Here is a 16,360-nt window from a genome sequence, read left to right as displayed (position 1 = left end):
GCCGGGTATTTCGGGCCTGTTGAGCTTTGCGGGCAGTAGAGGCGAGATTGAGCATAGTTGATGCGGTCTCTCAAAGAATCACATTCAAGTCCTAGTAGAACTTCGCTATCAATGAAATGCCGCCGAATAAGTAATATTCCAGATCACGGATCATCGTTATGCAGTCAACCTCACTACATTATCTGAAAGTATCGGTTTCAACGCATGGTCAAGAAGCGATCTGTATTCCGGCATGGGAGGCTATTTGGATACCTTATCTCGCAGACCCGCTACTATATTCTTACATGTGACTTGCGATGCCTGGTGGCATAACGCCAGGAGCTAGTAACATTAACCTCGTCTTAGACATCTTCTTTCTTTGAGTCACCACCCTGGCGATAGAACCCTTCGAATACCTCCTGTTCCTTCGAGGATGAACTCGACGTCTCAGCGTCTGCTTCAGATAAGGTCCCTGCGAATAGAAAACTTCTTGTTAGTATTTCCCATAGATACACGATTCCAGATTGGTAGCTCACCTGATGCGAAGCTATTCAGGAGTCGTACAACCTTTCTCGATGCACCCACTGACTTAAAAAATCTGTGCGCGCCCAATTCAGCTCCTTGAACACGGCTTCTAGGGCAGACCAAAAGCATCGACTCTTATCAACTTACCCGCCTGGACCGTGTCCATAGTTGTGCACCACGATGCTCTCCCCGAATTCCGCCTTGTCTTTGAGTTGCTCTATCTCTACTCTTGGTCCTGCCTTTCTATGCGGCCTTAGACCGACATACTCTTTCAGAATCGTGAACTCGCCATTTTCATCCAGACATTCTGGTATTAGCTGTTTGCAACCTTTAAGAATCTTTCGGTTAATCTCAGGGTTGACTGTTGCGTTCCTAGGGTTTCAAAATCAGCTCGCTCCGCCATTGGAACTCAAGAAATCTCACCAATTCCCAGCCTCCATAAATCCTCCTAGAACTGTAACACCCTCGCCAACCCTTGGAATGGCGTAGTAGATGCCGTTCGCGTCTATCCGGTCCGCAATCTTGTGAGCTTCGCCTTTGATGTGTATTGACTGACTCCTGATAGGAAATAGAGTCTTATCATCCGCTAGTCTCATCGCATTCATCCCCATTGCATTCACATATGCATATATAGACTGGTTCTTTGAACCAGCCAATTCGTCTGCGATGAGCAGTCTTGCTGCTTTCAATCCCTCTTCCAGACCCTTGTCGACAGGGAGAGTCGCACGCTTGATAGTTCCACCTAACGCAAGAATCCGGGATTGAAAGTATTCAAGATACGCCGGTGCGTTGACGCAGAAGGTTGTGAAGGTTGTACCAAAGCCAACCCCCGACGGCAGCTCTTCCGACGTCAGAATCCTAAAAGATGATACTCCTTCTGAGTGCCAAAGTGCTGACGAACCGCCCTTGACGAGATTCTCTGGTGGATTTTCCCTTGGGCACGTACGGGTCACCTTCTGTGCCGTAATCGTAATTCATGGGGAAACTCACCAATATCGAAAACATGGTCGTTTCTTTAAGAATTAACATATCAACCAACCAAGGCACCGCAACTAACTTACAGCAACACCTGCAGACTCAAACTCGTCGCCTTGGGACATAACCTCCCACTGGTTGTATCCTTCCTCATACCACCGTTTCGTTTCAGCATCCACCACGGGCTCATCAGAAGCCCATGTGGCGGCAGCCCTAGTGAAGTGAGAAAGGGACTATGTCTTTCTGAAGAGGACTTACTGCTGGGAAGGGTAATTCAGATCTATATCACCCGGAAGATGTTTCGATATCACATTGACTGCATATCCAGCTTCAAGCAGATCGACTGCTGTCTGCAGACCCACAACACCTCCACTACAAATTATATGGTGTCAATGGCCACTGACAAGCGTTATCAAAAGAAGCACTGACCCTAAAACAACAACTCTTTTTGACATCGAGAACCAGGAAACCGGATGATAGTACAGGACTATGGAGGCTACTATGCTTAGTGCCAGGCCGATCCAACGTTTCGGCACGCTCATGATGTGACTCTGAGACACAGAGTACTCGCGAGACGAATTGGAAGAAGAATGGAAATATTAGTATTTGAACAGCGTCCACGTTTCGGAGGGAACAGAACGGGGAGTTGAAGCAAAATGCGGGGACCAATCAAACCTTAGGAACCATACAGTGTTCCGGGTCTCACAACTCCGCTCCGTCCACCGCAACCGAGCCGTCCCAGGTTACCATCTTCGGATCGTGGATATTGTGTGGCCCGACTGACAGACTTCCCGATGCAATCGTCTGATATATCAAATAATGAATATCATGGCATTGCGTTTCGATGACCGCCAGTCCTGTACACTGACTAACGTACATCTTCCGTAAAATAACAGCAATTCCTCAATCGCCTACTCTGATCATTGCAAGAAAAAGACGTTCCACGCGGACTAGAAACATTTGATTTCAGCACATTTTCAATCATGTCCAACGAAGCGTCATCACTAGAGGCAGTATTCCAAGCAGCCCGAGACCAGACCCCGAAATCTCTCTCAAAGGATGCTTGGTATATTATAGTTGTAGGTTCAGGCACCATGCGGGCTCATCACCCAACTAATACAACCCGTGAATAGACAGCGACCCTCATCACCGCAGATGGCGGAAAACACGTCGGCGAACTGTACAAGTTCATTATTAAAGAGCTCGGAAGTGATAGTTCCCAGGAATCACGCCGGAACGTATCCCGACGGTTACGCGCTGTAATTCTGAAGTCTTGGTGTCTGGCCGGCATGCCGCGTTGTAGCGACGCCTTTTTCGCACTCAAGCGCGTGGAACCAGAAGAAGATTCAGCGCGAGAGTGGGACCGGAAGGAGTATGCCGCTGCACCTGAACGTGCCATTCAACGTCGCAATGAGTGGTGGGAAAAAGTGTTCAAGCCAGAAGAAATTGCTAGAATTGAAGGCACGTATGCCAATGAGGAAGATTTCAGTGAGTAGTCATCCCAAGAACTTCACCTAACCAGGGAATTAGCTAAAAGAGGTAGCTTGGACCGTGGACTACGTTATTTACGGTCTATTCTTGGGGGATCTGAACGTTTTGTCTACGGTGGAGAACGAATTGGTCACTCTGTCACTCACGATGGGACAAGGCGCATATTACACAACTTTGGTTCACTTACGCGGCACACGATACATCGGCGTGAACGCCAAAGATGCGGAGGAGATTCAGGGTGTCATCGAACTTGTGGCTAAATTCCTGGGCAAAGATACCAGCTCATGGCCAAGGTTCAAGCAAGTCGAAGACCAGTTCCCATAGAAAGAATTAGATACTTTGTGAACGGAAACAAGGAAGCTACTAGTGTTCACTAGCTTTCCTTAGGCCCTGAGTAAGAATGCTCAAGAGCAAGACGTGTGTTGTATTCATCTCTGGGTATTGATTTTATTGTTTGTGCTCAGGGCGCCATTAATTAGCTGCACGTTGTTTTACTATCTAACATGCAACGACGCCTACTAAAAGAGCGGCAGGGGGTATATATGTTATTTAAATATAGTACCGACGAGATGGAACTATTAAGGTTTTTGCACCGTGTAGATTAGAGTTTAGTTTCCTTTTATCTATTAAATTAAACCAATTGGCTCTTAAATATTACTAAAGACGGTGGAGTAATTTATATACCTTGCTAGAACGTGCTAAGGTTATATTATATGTCTGCATAAGAAAACAAGGACGTCTTGGTAATAGAAGGTGGTATATATTATTAGCGGCCCTTACTATTTAAGACAAGTGTAGAAAAAATATTTAACTTTTAAAGCCTTTAAGGAATAATTAACTAGAAGTAATTCAATATTATAATTAAAGCATTTAAAGAAAAAATAGCTAGGTTATAAAGGTGCTTTTTACAGTAGCTAGAACGGCTAATAGTAGCCAAAGAATGTATTAAGTTTTATTAAGTTTTATTTAATATACTAATAGGATAATATTTAACTAGTAGTATAAAAAGTAGCTATAAAGAATAAAAGAGGTTCTCTATAGCATAGACTAAGTTCTTGCTTTAAAGTAATATATACTAAAAAATAATTTCCTATACATATGCTTTTAAATGCTATATCTAGTATAATATATCTATCTATCTATCTATCTATCTATCTATCTATCTATCTATCTATCTATCTATCTATCTATCTATCTATCTATTTATCTATCTATCTACCCTTACTATGGGCTTAATTCCTAGCCAATTCTAAAATGGGCACTTGTCCTAAATAGGTAATAGACTATAGTAGGCATAGTAAAAAAAAAAATTAGCCTAATTGGACTTAGTCTTACTTTTGCTGTGTTGCCACTCCCTTCTTCACGGGCACTGACAACTTCTGGGAAACTGTGCAGCCTCCAACGCTTCAAGTGCTACCTAATCTGCCTTATAAACGGCATCTACTAGGTGGGTTTTTGCTACCACAAACCACTTTATAAAGAAATTCCTCTTTATTTCCGTGACCTTTCCTCTTGCGGGCGAGCTAGCCCGTGCGCAATATGGTTCCGCGCAATGTGGTTCTTGTGTAGTTTTCTGTGTGGTTTTCCGAAAAAACCCGCTATATTCAACACTAAAGCCAAGTGGGGTGTGCTTATAAAACTGCTTTATTAGTCGCTTGTCATGTTTTACACCTCCTGCTCAACCACCCACACCATTGAGGAGTCGCTTATTCTCCCCCCTTTAGCCATCTATCGTAGTCTCCAGGCTACTAAGAAGTCTATCACCCTCTATGCAATATGCAATAGTAGCGGTATACATATATGAAGTCTTAACATCTTGACATTGTGCTCATCTCAGCGCAAGGAAGACGCAGTTTCGAGCAAGTGGTGATCAATTGTGCTATCTTTCCTCGATCAAACTCCTCGCATCTTCCACTGCAATGCGAGACAGTCTCTTCAGCACGTTGCGGTGATCGACTTCTCGAAACCTGTCCCAGTGATCCAGCCCCTCCTTAGTTTGAATCGAAAGGGTATCATATCCTTGCTTTATAACCTTGCTGACCTCCCTCGGGCTGAGATTTTTCCCCTTCGCCTTGCCTTTATCGCCTTCAAGAAGAGTGTAATAGTGTGTGGACACGTTGATTAGTATTTCCATGGAATGTGAGCTCGCGTGGGTTGACAAGTCAAATGCGTCTCGAAACTTGGTCAATATATCCCCCGTCTCAACCAACTTGTAGAAGAGGTCATCATAGGAAGCTGGATCAGGTAGAAAAGCTTCTCCAACCGAAAGACTTAGGGCTATCAAGTTGACCACATCGTCGATCATCTGCGAGCATCGCGGCAAAGACTTGACATCATTTGCGTAAGTGACCAAGAATCGGAGGAAGGAGAGGAGAGTGCGCCAGAGCTCTGACCAGTGATAAGCTAGATGCTGTTAGAGAATCCTAGTAGTGCATGCTCGAGCAAAAGCGTACCTAATCGAAGCCTAGATCTACTGAGGAAGGATACAATGCGTAAAATCACGCCAAGGCACAATCTACGTAATCAGCGACGACACCATTGACTCAAGAGTGCTGGACTAACATGTAGAACTCAACGTCCAATCTCCTCCGTAAGTTGTGGTTGATACCATCAATCATCATGTCAAGAATGAATGAAATAGCGACCCGATCTCCCTTGACCAGAGGAAGGTAAGGTTGACGTTGCCTGCAAAGTCGTACGGACATTTTGCTGTCCTCGCTGCACATTCGCTTGGCCAGGGCTTGATCTTCTACGGTGATTTGCAGTATGTATAGGCTTAAGTAGGTATACAACGAAGCTCGTAAAGATCGATGGGCATGTTGAAACAAGTAAGATGTCATGGAGAGAAACGAAGCAAGCGGTGATGGATCCCCTTTCGTAGGACCGTCGAGAGTCACCAAAGTAAAGCAGAAAACCTTGTTCGCGTTGACAAAGTCGTATGTGGCAAGAATGATTCCCACTTCCGGATCTGGACTGAAGGACAAATTAGCAAACGGAAGGTGGGCCGCACATAAGGACTGCCATACAGGATGGAGAAAAGAGACTTGGCCTCCTCGGGGTTCGGCACAGGAGTAGTCGGCCGAGACCCAGGCGCAAGCAACCCAAGGCTGATATAATTCAGTGTAGAGCCTAAATTCCACCCTTCTGGTAGATCGTCCTGCACCGCAACGTATTTGTCTCGTAACTGGCAACACGTCGAACCGAACCCTAGTACTATCTTGCGGATGGTCGCCTCGTTCACGAAATCATCGAGCCGCAATCGATATGGATTTTGCATTTCGAACTTGTTGTAATTGGCTAAGAGGCCCAGGAGGAAGAATGGGGCAACTGCTTCAGTGCTGCTTTCCGAGTCTTGAATACACTGTATAAATCAGCAAATGCTTATAAAAGCGACTAGCTTCCCTACCTTCATTAAAGAGGGAAAGAGATCACGATGTGTGAAATAAGATATTAGCCCCGTCCGGTATGCGCCAGCGGTGATTGACAGCGCAGCTAGGACAGCTTTCTGTCGTACTTGCACTACTGCAGTGAGTAATCGCCGTGCAAGATGTTCACAGTCCACTCACTGCTTCGACCAGTCCGGATTACTATGTCCAACGACGCCACAAAGTCCGACATGACAGTATCCGCGTTGTTCAAACCAGTCAGGACCGAAATGATATCCGAGCTGGGATTCGTGTACTTCTTGCTGAGGACAGCGCCTAAGAAGACTATCAAGGTCTACACTGTGAGTAGATTGCCATTGTTGGAGAACATGGCTAGCTCACATCGAGGGCGATTTCGTCGGACGGCGAGGAGCCACGCTTGACGCATTCAATAGCCTTGAGGAAGAGTTGCTGCGTGCGACCCTCCAGGTGATTGGTGTCAGCAGATTGTGGAGGCGATGTGGTCCAGCGGCGAGCATACTTGGATGTGCAGAAGGTCATCGCCGCTCAGATAGCCAAGAATGCGCTTCAGACTGGTACGGTCTGGCCGCAGCAGGAAGTATTCTTGCCAGAATCCCTCGGATAGCTCGATTTCTTCGTCATCCTCCTGTGACCCGACTCAGCCCTTGACTCGTGCAAGTATCATCGTGATAAACGAACCCGGAACAGCGTTTCGTAGAGCTGGACAATCAGTGGTTGAAAAGTCTCGGGTCGAGCCTGAAGTATGTCAGCGTCCCGCTAGTGAGGAGGCAGCGTGTATTTGCAGACTTACCTGCTGTGTGAGGGGGGAGGGGTCCATGCTGTCAGCCGCTGCGCGTGCAAGACGCCAGGGCGACCGTAGCTGTCGATTCGTGCAGTTAGAGTGCGTGGGAGCTTGCGGCGACGGAGAGAGGGAAGAAGCATGGGGATTGGCGCCGTGGTGTTGCGAAGTTGGTGTTTCTTTCGAGGAAGCTCCATTGAAGTCACTAAAAAAGCAGCCCGCCAAGAACCCCACGTGGAGACCCTTGTTCAACATTCCCGCTTCAACATGCTGCATGTTCTTCGCAACCACAACACGTACAGCGACTTTATATCAGGATGGCTTCTGCTCCAACGACCGCGCTTCTATTAGGCATTTCCGGCCCCAGCTCATCGGGTATTTTTTTTTGCTTATAGAATATCATGTCTGCCAACATTGCTAATCCTGTTTAGGGAAGACTACTCTGTCTCGTCTTTTGCGTGATATATTACCGCAGAGCTTCATTCTCCATTTAGATGATTTCTATCGCATCGATTCCGAGATCCCCGTTCGAGAAGGCGTCCAAGACTGGGACTGCATTGAGTCTTTGGACCTTGCCGGCTTTCGTGATGCTCTTTCGTACATCAAGAAACACGGCTCGTGTCCACCGACGTTGGTTTCAAAAGAGGATCAAAATGCCGTCGGTCAGCATGGAGTGGATCCCGCCTATATTGAAGAGCTAAAGCAACGAGTCCAAGCCCTCGTCACAGACAAGTCGTGGAACCTCCCCATCGCAATAATCGATGGCTTTTTACTCTTTTCCAACGAAATGTCCGATATAAGGGATCTTTTCGACGTTCGGCTGTTTCTCAGGACCTCATACCGCACAGCAAAGGCGCGACGGGAGGCAAGGACCGGCTACGTTACCCTGGAAGGCTTCTGGGAGGACCCCCCGGGATATGTAGACCAGATAGTCTGGCCAAACTACGTAAAAGACCACTCTTTTCTGTTCCAGCAAGGCGATGTCGAAGGCGAACTGGATGAGGATGTGTGCAAACGTGCCGATATTCATGGCATGCCTAGGGAAGCAGAGGCGAGCATGAAGCACTGTCTGGAGTGGGCGCTTCAGAATATCGAAAGAGCTATGGGCAAAGAAAAGTAGACAACGATATTGTTATCTTGCTGATCAGCACAGGCGCCCTCTCCCAGTGGACGTGTCTAGGTTAGTAATAGTATGATCGCACACAGATGCTGCTTAACCAACAAATACGATTCTAAGATAAAGCTCGAGCTGTATATGAGGCTAGAAATACATACAATTAGCTTTAAGCTTGGGGTATCCTAAGGAAATGAATCGCCTATATTCCCAGTTCGTGCCGGTCATCGCAGCTGTATTCTCTCTCTAGCGTAGTTATTTCAAGCTACGTAGTCTCTGGACTGCTGCTAGCTTGTACCTTCACCTCTATCTTCCTATGTGCCTTCTCTATTTCTATAGTCATGCAGTCAACGCTTTTTCAAGCATTTAACGGCTGGAGGCTGTTGTCGGTGTCCTGTGTGAGAGTAGCGGAATTCGCACCTCCAACACTTCCTTCGCTAATCCGGCTCATTCGATCGATATCAGCCACCCGGCCTGTCGCTCTCGTTGTTGCAGTCCGCTGAGAGCGAGTAGCGCCACCGCTATCAAAGGCACGCAAATTAAACAGACGGCGAAGCAATGTCCAGCAGAACGGCAGATTTGCTACCAGGAGAGCGGTTGATGACTCGCGGACGTACCCTAAGTGAAGTGTAAGTTGGGTCGCTGTGGGAATGAACGACGCTGGGGTTTCATACAATAGGTCCATTCCCCCCCAAAAGGCTGGGTGAAGGAGTAATACTTGTTCAAAACAGCAGCTAGTATCTAGACGGTGAATGAGCATGGTAAATAAATAAGCGCCGCGGGCCGTCAGGGGACCAAAGTCACGTACAACAAATATTCCCTGCGGTTCATGTTAGTGAATTCTCGTCGCAGTTGGGCCCCATTAGTTTACGTACGAGTCCGAAGATACCCGATAGAACAATTTTCCGACGGAGGGGAAGCCGACTTCGGATGAGCATTTGGAGAGCTACGACGAGCATCAAGAGGTCGGAAGAGATGTTGAAGACAGCATTCATGATGAGGTGATGGGTTGCTGCGCTGCACTGGACTAGATGTCTATGGTCAGATTCTGGACCAGACATACGGGTTCCCGATAACACCTACTATTTGGCGTGGGTACCGCCCAATAATTACTGAATGGCCTAGGAAGTCCGGGTTAGTACATGACGTAGAATACCCTCAAGGGCTACATACCTGCACCAAACCGCCAGGTAGCATATTTCCATAATCAAGAAACTAGCCGCCACATATACTACTAGTATCTTGATAACGATGTTCTCTTTAAGATTATATGTAAGGCGATAGTACATTATCAGTAAGCACGCCTTTGAGAGCCCTTAAGTTGCCGAGAAACACATTAGCGGATCCTCATTGAAGGGGCTTAAGACAGATATTAGATCCTCTAGTGCCAATGTTCCTCGAGTGCCACTTAGATCATGTGTAAGACACCTCTCTGGCCTCGTCGAATGTTTCATGCCACTGTAAAAGGGGCTGAAACGCGAGTTAAGAGGCTGTTGTAATTAACACAATTTAAGTTTTGTTTCAACAGCATTCTAGGAACATTGACAGCAAGAGCACCTATACAGGGTACGTACAGATAATAGAACATTGGCATTGCTCGACTACCAAAATCATCTTACTCCCGTACTCACGGTCTCTGATATCTTGTGCAGTAAGATGATTCACATCAAACCCCGGTGGCTGTCAAACATGAGCTTCTGAATAGTTGCGAATCTAAATAGCTCCCATGATTCCTTACGAGAAGATTGGAGTTCGCATGAGCGACGATGTTGATGCAAACAACGAGCACAGTGTATAAACATAATGTAAACGCCATAATCCAGTCATCGATTTGGAGTTTCGTGATCGTGCCGAAAAGCAGCCCGCGGGATACGAAGCGGGCCAGCGCAACCACTACAACGACTCCATACCTATAGGTGTTAAAGATCTTGATAATGACAAGGTTGCCAAAGCTCTTACCAAACCCAGGCCTCCACCACCAAAGGCAACATCCTCACTCCGGAAGACCAGTCGATGCTCCGTGTCGTGGCTACTGCTTTCCAGTTAGGGGGGATGATGACCACTCACGAAGAGCATGATAGAGGTCTGACGGCGTCTGATGGGGAACGAGTGCGCTCAATGTTGTATGTCCATACTCTCGCGGGCGGGAGATAAAAAGCACTCCCGCGCGGCTGATCGAATTCGCACTGAGGATCGGCGGCCTCGAGGCTAGGGCTCGTCAGCTCAGGCATTGGACGGCAAGCTTATCACCAAGCACCGACGAATAGTGAGGCGTCTGGAGCGAGCCGGCGCGAGTCAAGAAACGCCACAGGTGCAGTGCGCGTCGAAAAGGCTTTTGCTTGTGTTGTCACGGAACCACCATGCCGATATGTACAAGGGTACAATCTACTAGAATATATCTCTCCGCAAAAAAGGAGAGTTGGGCTGAATAGGCCCAGACAAGAACACCACGCCAAGTAGCCAAATCAGGTATCACTCGGTGCCGCGCAATGTTATCTTGCAAAAGTGGTCACGTTCTGCAGCTATTCTCCGCATCAAGATTGTGAAGGTCTATGGTTTTGCTCAGCTTCTAAAACAAAGTTTCCTGTCTTCTAAAATTACAACGTTCCTTTCGGGGCAACTGTAAAGCCCGTAACTTGGTTTCACCGAAGAACCCCGAATGACTGCCAATGTACTCCGAACTTAAGCATGACCAGCGTCCAGCCATCCTGTCCGTTCCGTGCTGTGTTCTTCTCAGCAAGCAAAATGCAATGTGAAGAGTTGCCGCGCGCAGGCTGGTCAGAGTACTCCTTAAGCCATCCACGCACGCCATCCAAGTTTTGAGATAGGATCAATAAAACCACTAAAAAGTGCTCGGAGAAGTAAAGCAGCCAGTCCATCGGTTAAGCCAAATCGACTCGGACATCGATCACGTTCTGTGGTTCCACCTTCTGCATGTCATCTCCTTAGTGGGCCCCACGGTTCTTGTCGGCGTACTCCTGTCCGGGACTCTCGTAAGTGGCCGTGAAAAACGTGTTCACATTCGCGTCTTTCGAGAGCCAGTTCAGCATGTTGCTGAGCTCCTCCCGAAGGCGATTGACCGATTGGTGGTCCATGTTTGTTTGCGCAATTAGCTCCGGCATTGACACTGAGCGTTCGGCGGTCAGTAGTGTAGTGAATTAGAGCATGAGGCCAAAAGCGTACCAAACAGTCTGAGAAGATGCTCTCCTCCATATATGTCCACAATCTGCTGCCCTGACAAGGTGTCGTCGGAAGTCTCCATCCGCTCGTGAATCTCGAAGAACTGCTGCCGCTCAAAGCGGTAAAGGAGGATCCTACCCAGACTCTTATTGAAGTACTCTTTTAATCCTTGGACGACTTCCTCGAGGATGTCGTATTCAGCACTTCCCGCTCGCCTTCTAGCCTTCTCGTACTCGAAATACTCGTCGAGAATAAGCGATGCCGGCTTTTTCGATGGAAGGTGAACTAGCTGCTGGTTCTTGGTAACATTTTCCCAGTCATCAACCAACAAGCTCTTGAGCCTGTCCGGTGTGTAGATTCGTACGGCCAGGCGACTTTGGAACGATTCCTCCTAGATTGAACTCACGTTAGTATGCCTTATGTCAAAACGACCGGTTCGACGGAGCAATAGGACGTCTTCGATTAATGTAATGTGGCAGTTGATGACTGGTTTGGTGATCTTCACTAACCTTTTCGATCTCATAGTCTCTACCCCTCTTCTGTCCTCTGGGACCTGCCGCGACGGATGTCTGTCGCTCCTCGCTCCCACGAGTCGAGCTCTGCGTCTTCTTCTTGCTGGATGCTGGCACACTACGCTGATTACGCTGAGCTTGTAGCATATCATGCCGCAAGTTGTGCGCGAGCTCTTTGTTTTCTGGAGAGAGCTTTCGAAGACGATCTTCCGGAACCCAGTCATCCCACCTAGAAAGAAGGTCATCAAGCTATAATCGAAACTAAGGAGGCAAAGTATTTGTGCAAGTCAAATTAAATATAGCGACTGGGCTAAGGGCAGTTGACAGGAGCAGAGAGATGTGTTTAGCACCGAGAAGGCTATTTGGATACAGAGGAAATGACCTATAAGTCGGCGAAGAGGATGTACGAGATATCTAGAGTTGAAGAGGAGGAGGGACTCACGTGTTCTTCCAGCCTTTGTAGTGCACCTTGTAAAGATAGGCACTACGCTTGTCATCTGGATCCTCTAGCTTCGAGTCCAACACTTTCGCTTCATACAAAAGCTCATGGTGGAAGCAAAGCGCTTTCTCGTCTTTCTTGTACATGGGCTCCGATGAGGGCGCCATGATGTGAAGCTGTGAGGATGAAGGAGGCTGATCGCCTCGCACAAATATGAGGAGTGAGAAATGAGTTTCACCACCGCAGAGATCTGACCCGCCAGTAAGGATGCAGCGGACAGGCAATCGCAAGGGCGTTGGGAGAATTTGCGAGGGTTTTCAAGATGGCGATGGTGAAGATGGATGTTGCTTGCTGTGGTAAAGGTGGATCTGGGGCTCTGAAATTCTGGCCGCCCTCGAAACGCGTCGACGCGCCCTGAGGCAGTCCGAGCCGACCAGCGACACTGCTCACTACGCCTACAGCTTCAACACTTTCACGATCCACGACAAATCACCACCACCGCCGCTCACGTTTGTTACCATGGCACCCACCGAAGCATCCATCCTCAGCAACTTCTTACTTCCTCCCGCTCCATTGCCCGCCTTCATGACGCTCCGTCAATTCACCGAACTATTTCCCCGCGCGCTCCAATCCGAGCCTGAAATAAAAGTACTCTACCGCGAACTACAGCACCAACGCGCCATTGACGCCGACGATGTGAAGCGCAACATAGCTGCCGAAGTCAACAGAGGGGAGAAGCAGAGGCGCGCAACCTTCAACTCGCGGCAGAAATTTGATCAAGTCGACATTCCAGAGCTTGGTGGGCAAGAAATCCATGGAGAAGCTGAGGTATGCTTTGCTGTAGACCTTCCCCAAACAATATGAGCCGCGCTCACCAATGCTATTTCAGCTTTTCGGTCCCTCGCAGAATCACACGCCCCGCGACGCGCACACCATACACACCGTCGTCCCCGAGATAGAACGCGCCTCTGCGGAGCTTGAGTCCCAAATAGCGACAATGGAGGCCGAATCTGACGCTCTTCTAGCCGAGATCCAGACCTCAGTGGGGGATCTAAGCGATCTACGATATGGTCGATTCACGAAGACTCCAGGAGCTAGGGAAGATATCAGCGAGGACGTTCTGGTCACCCTCAAGCGGCTTGTCGCTGCCTGTGATGCTGCAAAGAACGGATGAATACGGCTTACGAGCGGATCTTAACATTCCATATCGAACTTCCGCTATCGACCCCAAGTTCAAACTTATCGGGCACTGCTAGCAATGCTGCGCCAATTGTCTGGCTTTCAAACAACCTGATCATTTAGGTCAGGCATGGATTGTATCCCCAAGAATGCCCGCATTGATTATCTTTGGTAACGAATCTGCAAATCCAGAATTCGATTGGCGAACCCAACGACTAGCTTTACAGAATCTCTCAACCCGACGCAAGGTAGGGAATACCCTTCCTCGTCATCTAGATTAAGTCAGGGGGCTTTAGAAGGAAACCGTCGTTTCTTCCCTCAGAAGTGCCCTCGAGGATGCAAGATTGAGCACATCAGGGTTATTGGGCCTTTCGGCTCCACCCGATACTCGTGCTATGACAGTAGTTGCAGGCATTCATGCTATAGAAGGTGCCCGTTCAGCTGGAGGCACATAGTCGCCCTATTACTCTTCATGAAATCCAAGACAGGGTTCTTCTGTTTAGAGATAATCTGGAAGGAAGGGCACAAATTAAAGCGAATTTAATAAATGGCTAATAAACCCTGCTTCTTATACTTCTCACGTCTAATTTTCTAAGGCTGCGTACATGCCACCAACGCCTTTTGCTACACACACCATACTCGCACCACCTACACTCCCTAGCTGATTTACGACCTTATAATTACCTAGTAAACGGGTTAACTCCTCTTCTAGAGCATAAATACTCTAAATGCGGATATTACTGCCGCAACCACTTTTAATAGCCCGATCCTGGTAATTGGAGGCACCGATTTCCTCGGCCACCACCTCGTGCAAGACCTACTGGACAACGGAGTCAAACACGACCAAATTCACGCGCTCGATCTCAAGACCGACAGGAACCTCGTGTCTGGTGTCACATACCATCAAGCGGACATTACATCAAAGAGTGCCATCGACCCCTTGCTTCAGAAAGTCCGGCCTACTGTGGTGTCCCATACTGCGTCTCCGAATCCTTTCGAGACAAACCGCGCGATCCTAGACAAGGTCAACATAGATGGAACACGGAATCTCATCGAGGGCGCACAGGAAGTAGGAATGGTCAAGGCATTCATCTATACCTCCAGCTCGTCCCTTGTACACGACCATTATCACCCTCTGATCAATGCGGATGAGACCCTGCCAGTCTTGTACTACCCGCAGCAGTCCAACTACTACTCTCATACCAAGGCAGTCGCGGAGGATATCGTACTGGCTGCCAATCGCAGGGTTGGTTCCATGTTGACAGTTGCGCTGCGTCCTACTTCTATGTATGGCGAGGGAGACGAGGGCCAGATTCCTAATCTGGTCCGCAATGCCAGGGCTGGGAGAGCAGGCCATCATATCGGACCTGGAAACAACAAGTTTGACAACACGTAGAAGTGATCACCAACTCGTGCACGCTCATCAACTTATGCACACCGCCTTTTTTTTTAACAAAATTAAATAACATTACAACGCTCTTATAGAATGGGGAGGGATATTGGCACACCCCCTAATCACTCCGCGCACACCCCCTTTTTCACTCCACGCACACCCCCCCCTCTTGGCGCTTCACCACCTTCTAATTGGCTCGGAGCAACGCGGAGCTTCCTCTGGGCATTCACCTTTACGTCTCTCTGCACGTGATGCTATACGCGAGGCCGTACGTGAGCTCGTACATGAGCTCACATGTAAGCTTGTACGTGAGCTCGTAAATAAGCTTGTACGTGAGCTCGTACGTAAGACTATACATAAGGCCATACGAATCGGCATAGCTATACAGCCTCTCCGTTCTACGGTGCATTCTTTCCAATTCGTGCAGCCGTATATACAGCCGTACGTGAGCTCATATGTAAGGCCACACGAATCGGAAAGAATGCACTGTAAAATAGAGAGGCTATATAGCTATGCCGATTTGTATAGCCTCACGTATGAGCTCACGTACGGCTAAGTGAATAAGAAAGGCTACACGTGCAAATGCACGTGAGAATAGAGCTCCGGACGAAGCTCCGAGCCGCTCCAGCCAATTAGAAGATCAAACGAAAGGGGGGGTGTGCGTGGAATGAAAAAGGGGGTATATGCGGAGTAATTAGGAGGTATACTAATATCCCTCCCCTTCTAGATAGGGCGCTAGTACCTGTACACCCCCTTTTTAGTAGTTGTACACCCCCCTTTCTAGTAGTTGTACACCCCCTAAACCCCTGTCGTTTCACCGCCCTCTAATTGGCTCGGAGCACTGCGCCGGAGCTCCGGTTATTCACCTATACATCACGTGAGGCTATACGAATTGGCGTGCAGCCTTTCCGATTCGTGCAGCCTCGCCGATTTGTATAGCCTCACGTACGAGCTCACGTACGGCTATACTAATCGGCGTGAAATAGGTTGGCAGCATTCTGCTCTTCTGTAGCCTCACCGATTCGTTTAGCCTCACGTACGAGCTCACGTAGTATAAGTATAAGTCTAAGTCTAAGTATAGAATAGAAATTCTATTCTAGAAGTGCCTACGTGTCTACAAGTATGCCAAACCTGTCAAAACCTCACCTTATTACGGCTCCTTTGCATTGAGCCTAGCCCCCTCGCATCACCGCCTCCGCCTGCTCAATATCTCGGTCAATTTCCGCCTCAATATCTTCATCATACGTCGCAAGCTGACGTAGAAGCTCCTCTCGGCTAAGCCTCTGTGCCTGAGGATGAGGCTGAGGCTGAGGCTGAGGCTGAGGCTGAGGCTGAGGCGTAGGCTGAGGCGTAGGCTGAGTACTATCTTGCCTCTGAGCTCGTGCCTT

General features: G+C 48.2%; 8 protein-coding genes across 8 annotated transcripts; 4 read left to right on the top strand and 4 right to left on the bottom strand.

Annotated features, from left to right (window-relative positions):
- Positions 1–184: 184 nt before the first annotated feature.
- BDZ99DRAFT_157207 (nucleotide-binding domain-containing protein) lies at positions 185–2,101 on the bottom strand. Its single transcript, XM_033712843.1, has 8 exons — positions 1,909–2,101; positions 1,738–1,851; positions 1,566–1,692; positions 1,495–1,517; positions 928–1,437; positions 652–876; positions 516–577; positions 185–451 (listed from the first exon to the last, which is right to left on the bottom strand). The coding sequence occupies exons 1-8, from the start codon at positions 2,019–2,021 to the stop codon at positions 342–344; spliced, it is 1,284 nt and encodes a 427-aa protein (XP_033570955.1). The 5' UTR covers positions 2,022–2,101; the 3' UTR covers positions 185–341.
- Positions 2,102–2,253: 152 nt separating this feature from the next.
- On the top strand, positions 2,254–3,505 carry BDZ99DRAFT_426149 (uncharacterized protein). Its single transcript, XM_033717107.1, has 3 exons — positions 2,254–2,558; positions 2,613–2,967; positions 3,023–3,505. The coding sequence occupies exons 1-3, from the start codon at positions 2,463–2,465 to the stop codon at positions 3,292–3,294; spliced, it is 723 nt and encodes a 240-aa protein (XP_033570954.1). The 5' UTR covers positions 2,254–2,462; the 3' UTR covers positions 3,295–3,505.
- Positions 3,506–4,592: 1,087 nt separating this feature from the next.
- BDZ99DRAFT_467715 (DUF1741-domain-containing protein) lies at positions 4,593–7,315 on the bottom strand. Its single transcript, XM_033721080.1, has 10 exons — positions 7,168–7,315; positions 7,056–7,112; positions 6,877–7,002; positions 6,738–6,818; positions 6,537–6,690; positions 6,377–6,489; positions 5,997–6,331; positions 5,533–5,943; positions 5,424–5,485; positions 4,593–5,373 (listed from the first exon to the last, which is right to left on the bottom strand). Exons 1-10 carry the CDS (start codon positions 7,192–7,194, stop codon positions 4,850–4,852), a joined length of 1,890 nt encoding a protein of 629 aa, XP_033570953.1. The 5' UTR covers positions 7,195–7,315; the 3' UTR covers positions 4,593–4,849.
- A 157-nt stretch (positions 7,316–7,472) lies between these two features.
- On the top strand, positions 7,473–8,451 carry BDZ99DRAFT_545880 (P-loop containing nucleoside triphosphate hydrolase protein; the record flags this gene model as incomplete). The annotated part of the gene is made up of 2 exons (XM_033726858.1): positions 7,473–7,530; positions 7,587–8,451. 2 exons carry the CDS (start codon positions 7,473–7,475, stop codon positions 8,273–8,275), a joined length of 747 nt encoding a protein of 248 aa, XP_033570952.1. The 3' UTR covers positions 8,276–8,451.
- BDZ99DRAFT_452435 (uncharacterized protein) lies at positions 8,371–10,600 on the bottom strand. Its single transcript, XM_033718275.1, has 9 exons — positions 10,229–10,600; positions 10,008–10,179; positions 9,844–9,949; positions 9,443–9,584; positions 9,353–9,390; positions 9,145–9,296; positions 9,078–9,089; positions 8,944–9,010; positions 8,371–8,887 (listed from the first exon to the last, which is right to left on the bottom strand). The coding sequence occupies exons 1-9, from the start codon at positions 10,258–10,260 to the stop codon at positions 8,628–8,630; spliced, it is 981 nt and encodes a 326-aa protein (XP_033570951.1). The 5' UTR covers positions 10,261–10,600; the 3' UTR covers positions 8,371–8,627.
- Positions 10,601–10,857: 257 nt separating this feature from the next.
- On the bottom strand, positions 10,858–12,748 carry BDZ99DRAFT_452431 (MRG-domain-containing protein). Its single transcript, XM_033718274.1, has 4 exons — positions 12,404–12,748; positions 11,959–12,190; positions 11,453–11,840; positions 10,858–11,396 (listed from the first exon to the last, which is right to left on the bottom strand). The coding sequence occupies exons 1-4, from the start codon at positions 12,565–12,567 to the stop codon at positions 11,215–11,217; spliced, it is 966 nt and encodes a 321-aa protein (XP_033570950.1). The 5' UTR covers positions 12,568–12,748; the 3' UTR covers positions 10,858–11,214.
- Positions 12,749–12,919: 171 nt separating this feature from the next.
- BDZ99DRAFT_398880 (uncharacterized protein) lies at positions 12,920–13,574 on the top strand (the record flags this gene model as incomplete). Its single annotated transcript, XM_033716102.1, has 2 exons — positions 12,920–13,228; positions 13,290–13,574. The coding sequence occupies 2 exons, from the start codon at positions 12,920–12,922 to the stop codon at positions 13,572–13,574; spliced, it is 594 nt and encodes a 197-aa protein (XP_033570949.1).
- A 765-nt stretch (positions 13,575–14,339) lies between these two features.
- On the top strand, positions 14,340–15,021 carry BDZ99DRAFT_545872 (NAD(P)-binding protein; the record flags this gene model as incomplete). Its single annotated transcript, XM_033726857.1, has 1 exon — positions 14,340–15,021. A coding segment is annotated over one exon (636 nt), but the record flags the coding sequence as incomplete, so codon positions are not given.
- Positions 15,022–16,360: the final 1,339 nt, after the last annotated feature.

This window comes from Mytilinidion resinicola (genome assembly GCF_010093595.1).
Source record: "Mytilinidion resinicola strain CBS 304.34 unplaced genomic scaffold BDZ99scaffold_24, whole genome shotgun sequence".
Lineage (NCBI taxonomy): Eukaryota > Fungi > Ascomycota > Dothideomycetes > Mytilinidiales > Mytilinidiaceae > Mytilinidion > Mytilinidion resinicola.
The sequence above is the reverse complement of the archived record's forward strand: the minus strand, read 5'-3'. Positions and strand labels throughout refer to the sequence as shown.

Coding starts and splice junctions, on each gene's coding strand:
- BDZ99DRAFT_452435 (XM_033718275.1), bottom strand. CDS start 10,260: ATGTTGCCTTTGGTGGTGGAGGCCTGGGTTTG. Junction 10,180..10,228: donor GTGGTGGAGGCCTGGGTTTG/GTAAGAGCTTTG, acceptor TAACACCTATAG/GTATGGAGTCGTTGTAGTGG. Junction 9,950..10,007: donor ATGCGAACTCCAATCTTCTC/GTAAGGAATCAT, acceptor CATGTTTGACAG/CCACCGGGGTTTGATGTGAA.
- BDZ99DRAFT_157207 (XM_033712843.1), bottom strand. CDS start 2,021: ATGAGCGTGCCGAAACGTTGGATCGGCCTGGCACTAAGCATAGTAGCC. Junction 1,693..1,737: donor CTGAATTACCCTTCCCAGCA/GTAAGTCCTCTT, acceptor TCACTTCACTAG/GGCTGCCGCCACATGGGCTT. Junction 1,438..1,494: donor CGACCATGTTTTCGATATTG/GTGAGTTTCCCC, acceptor TACGTGCCCAAG/GGAAAATCCACCAGAGAATC.
- BDZ99DRAFT_452431 (XM_033718274.1), bottom strand. CDS start 12,567: ATGGCGCCCTCATCGGAGCCCATGTACAAGAAAGACGAGAAAGCGCTT. Junction 12,191..12,403: donor TACAAAGGCTGGAAGAACAC/GTGAGTCCCTCC, acceptor CCTTCTTTCTAG/GTGGGATGACTGGGTTCCGG. Junction 11,841..11,958: donor GAGACTATGAGATCGAAAAG/GTTAGTGAAGAT, acceptor AGTTCAATCTAG/GAGGAATCGTTCCAAAGTCG.
- BDZ99DRAFT_426149 (XM_033717107.1), top strand. CDS start 2,463: ATGTCCAACGAAGCGTCATCACTAGAGGCAGTATTCCAAGCAGCCCGA. Junction 2,559..2,612: donor ATGCTTGGTATATTATAGTT/GTAGGTTCAGGC, acceptor ACCCGTGAATAG/ACAGCGACCCTCATCACCGC. Junction 2,968..3,022: donor TGCCAATGAGGAAGATTTCA/GTGAGTAGTCAT, acceptor TAAAAGAGGTAG/CTTGGACCGTGGACTACGTT.
- BDZ99DRAFT_467715 (XM_033721080.1), bottom strand. CDS start 7,194: ATGGACCCCTCCCCCCTCACACAGCAG. Junction 7,113..7,167: donor CCTCCCCCCTCACACAGCAG/GTAAGTCTGCAA, acceptor GACATACTTCAG/GCTCGACCCGAGACTTTTCA. Junction 5,944..5,996: donor AAGTCTCTTTTCTCCATCCT/GTATGGCAGTCC, acceptor TTTGTCCTTCAG/TCCAGATCCGGAAGTGGGAA.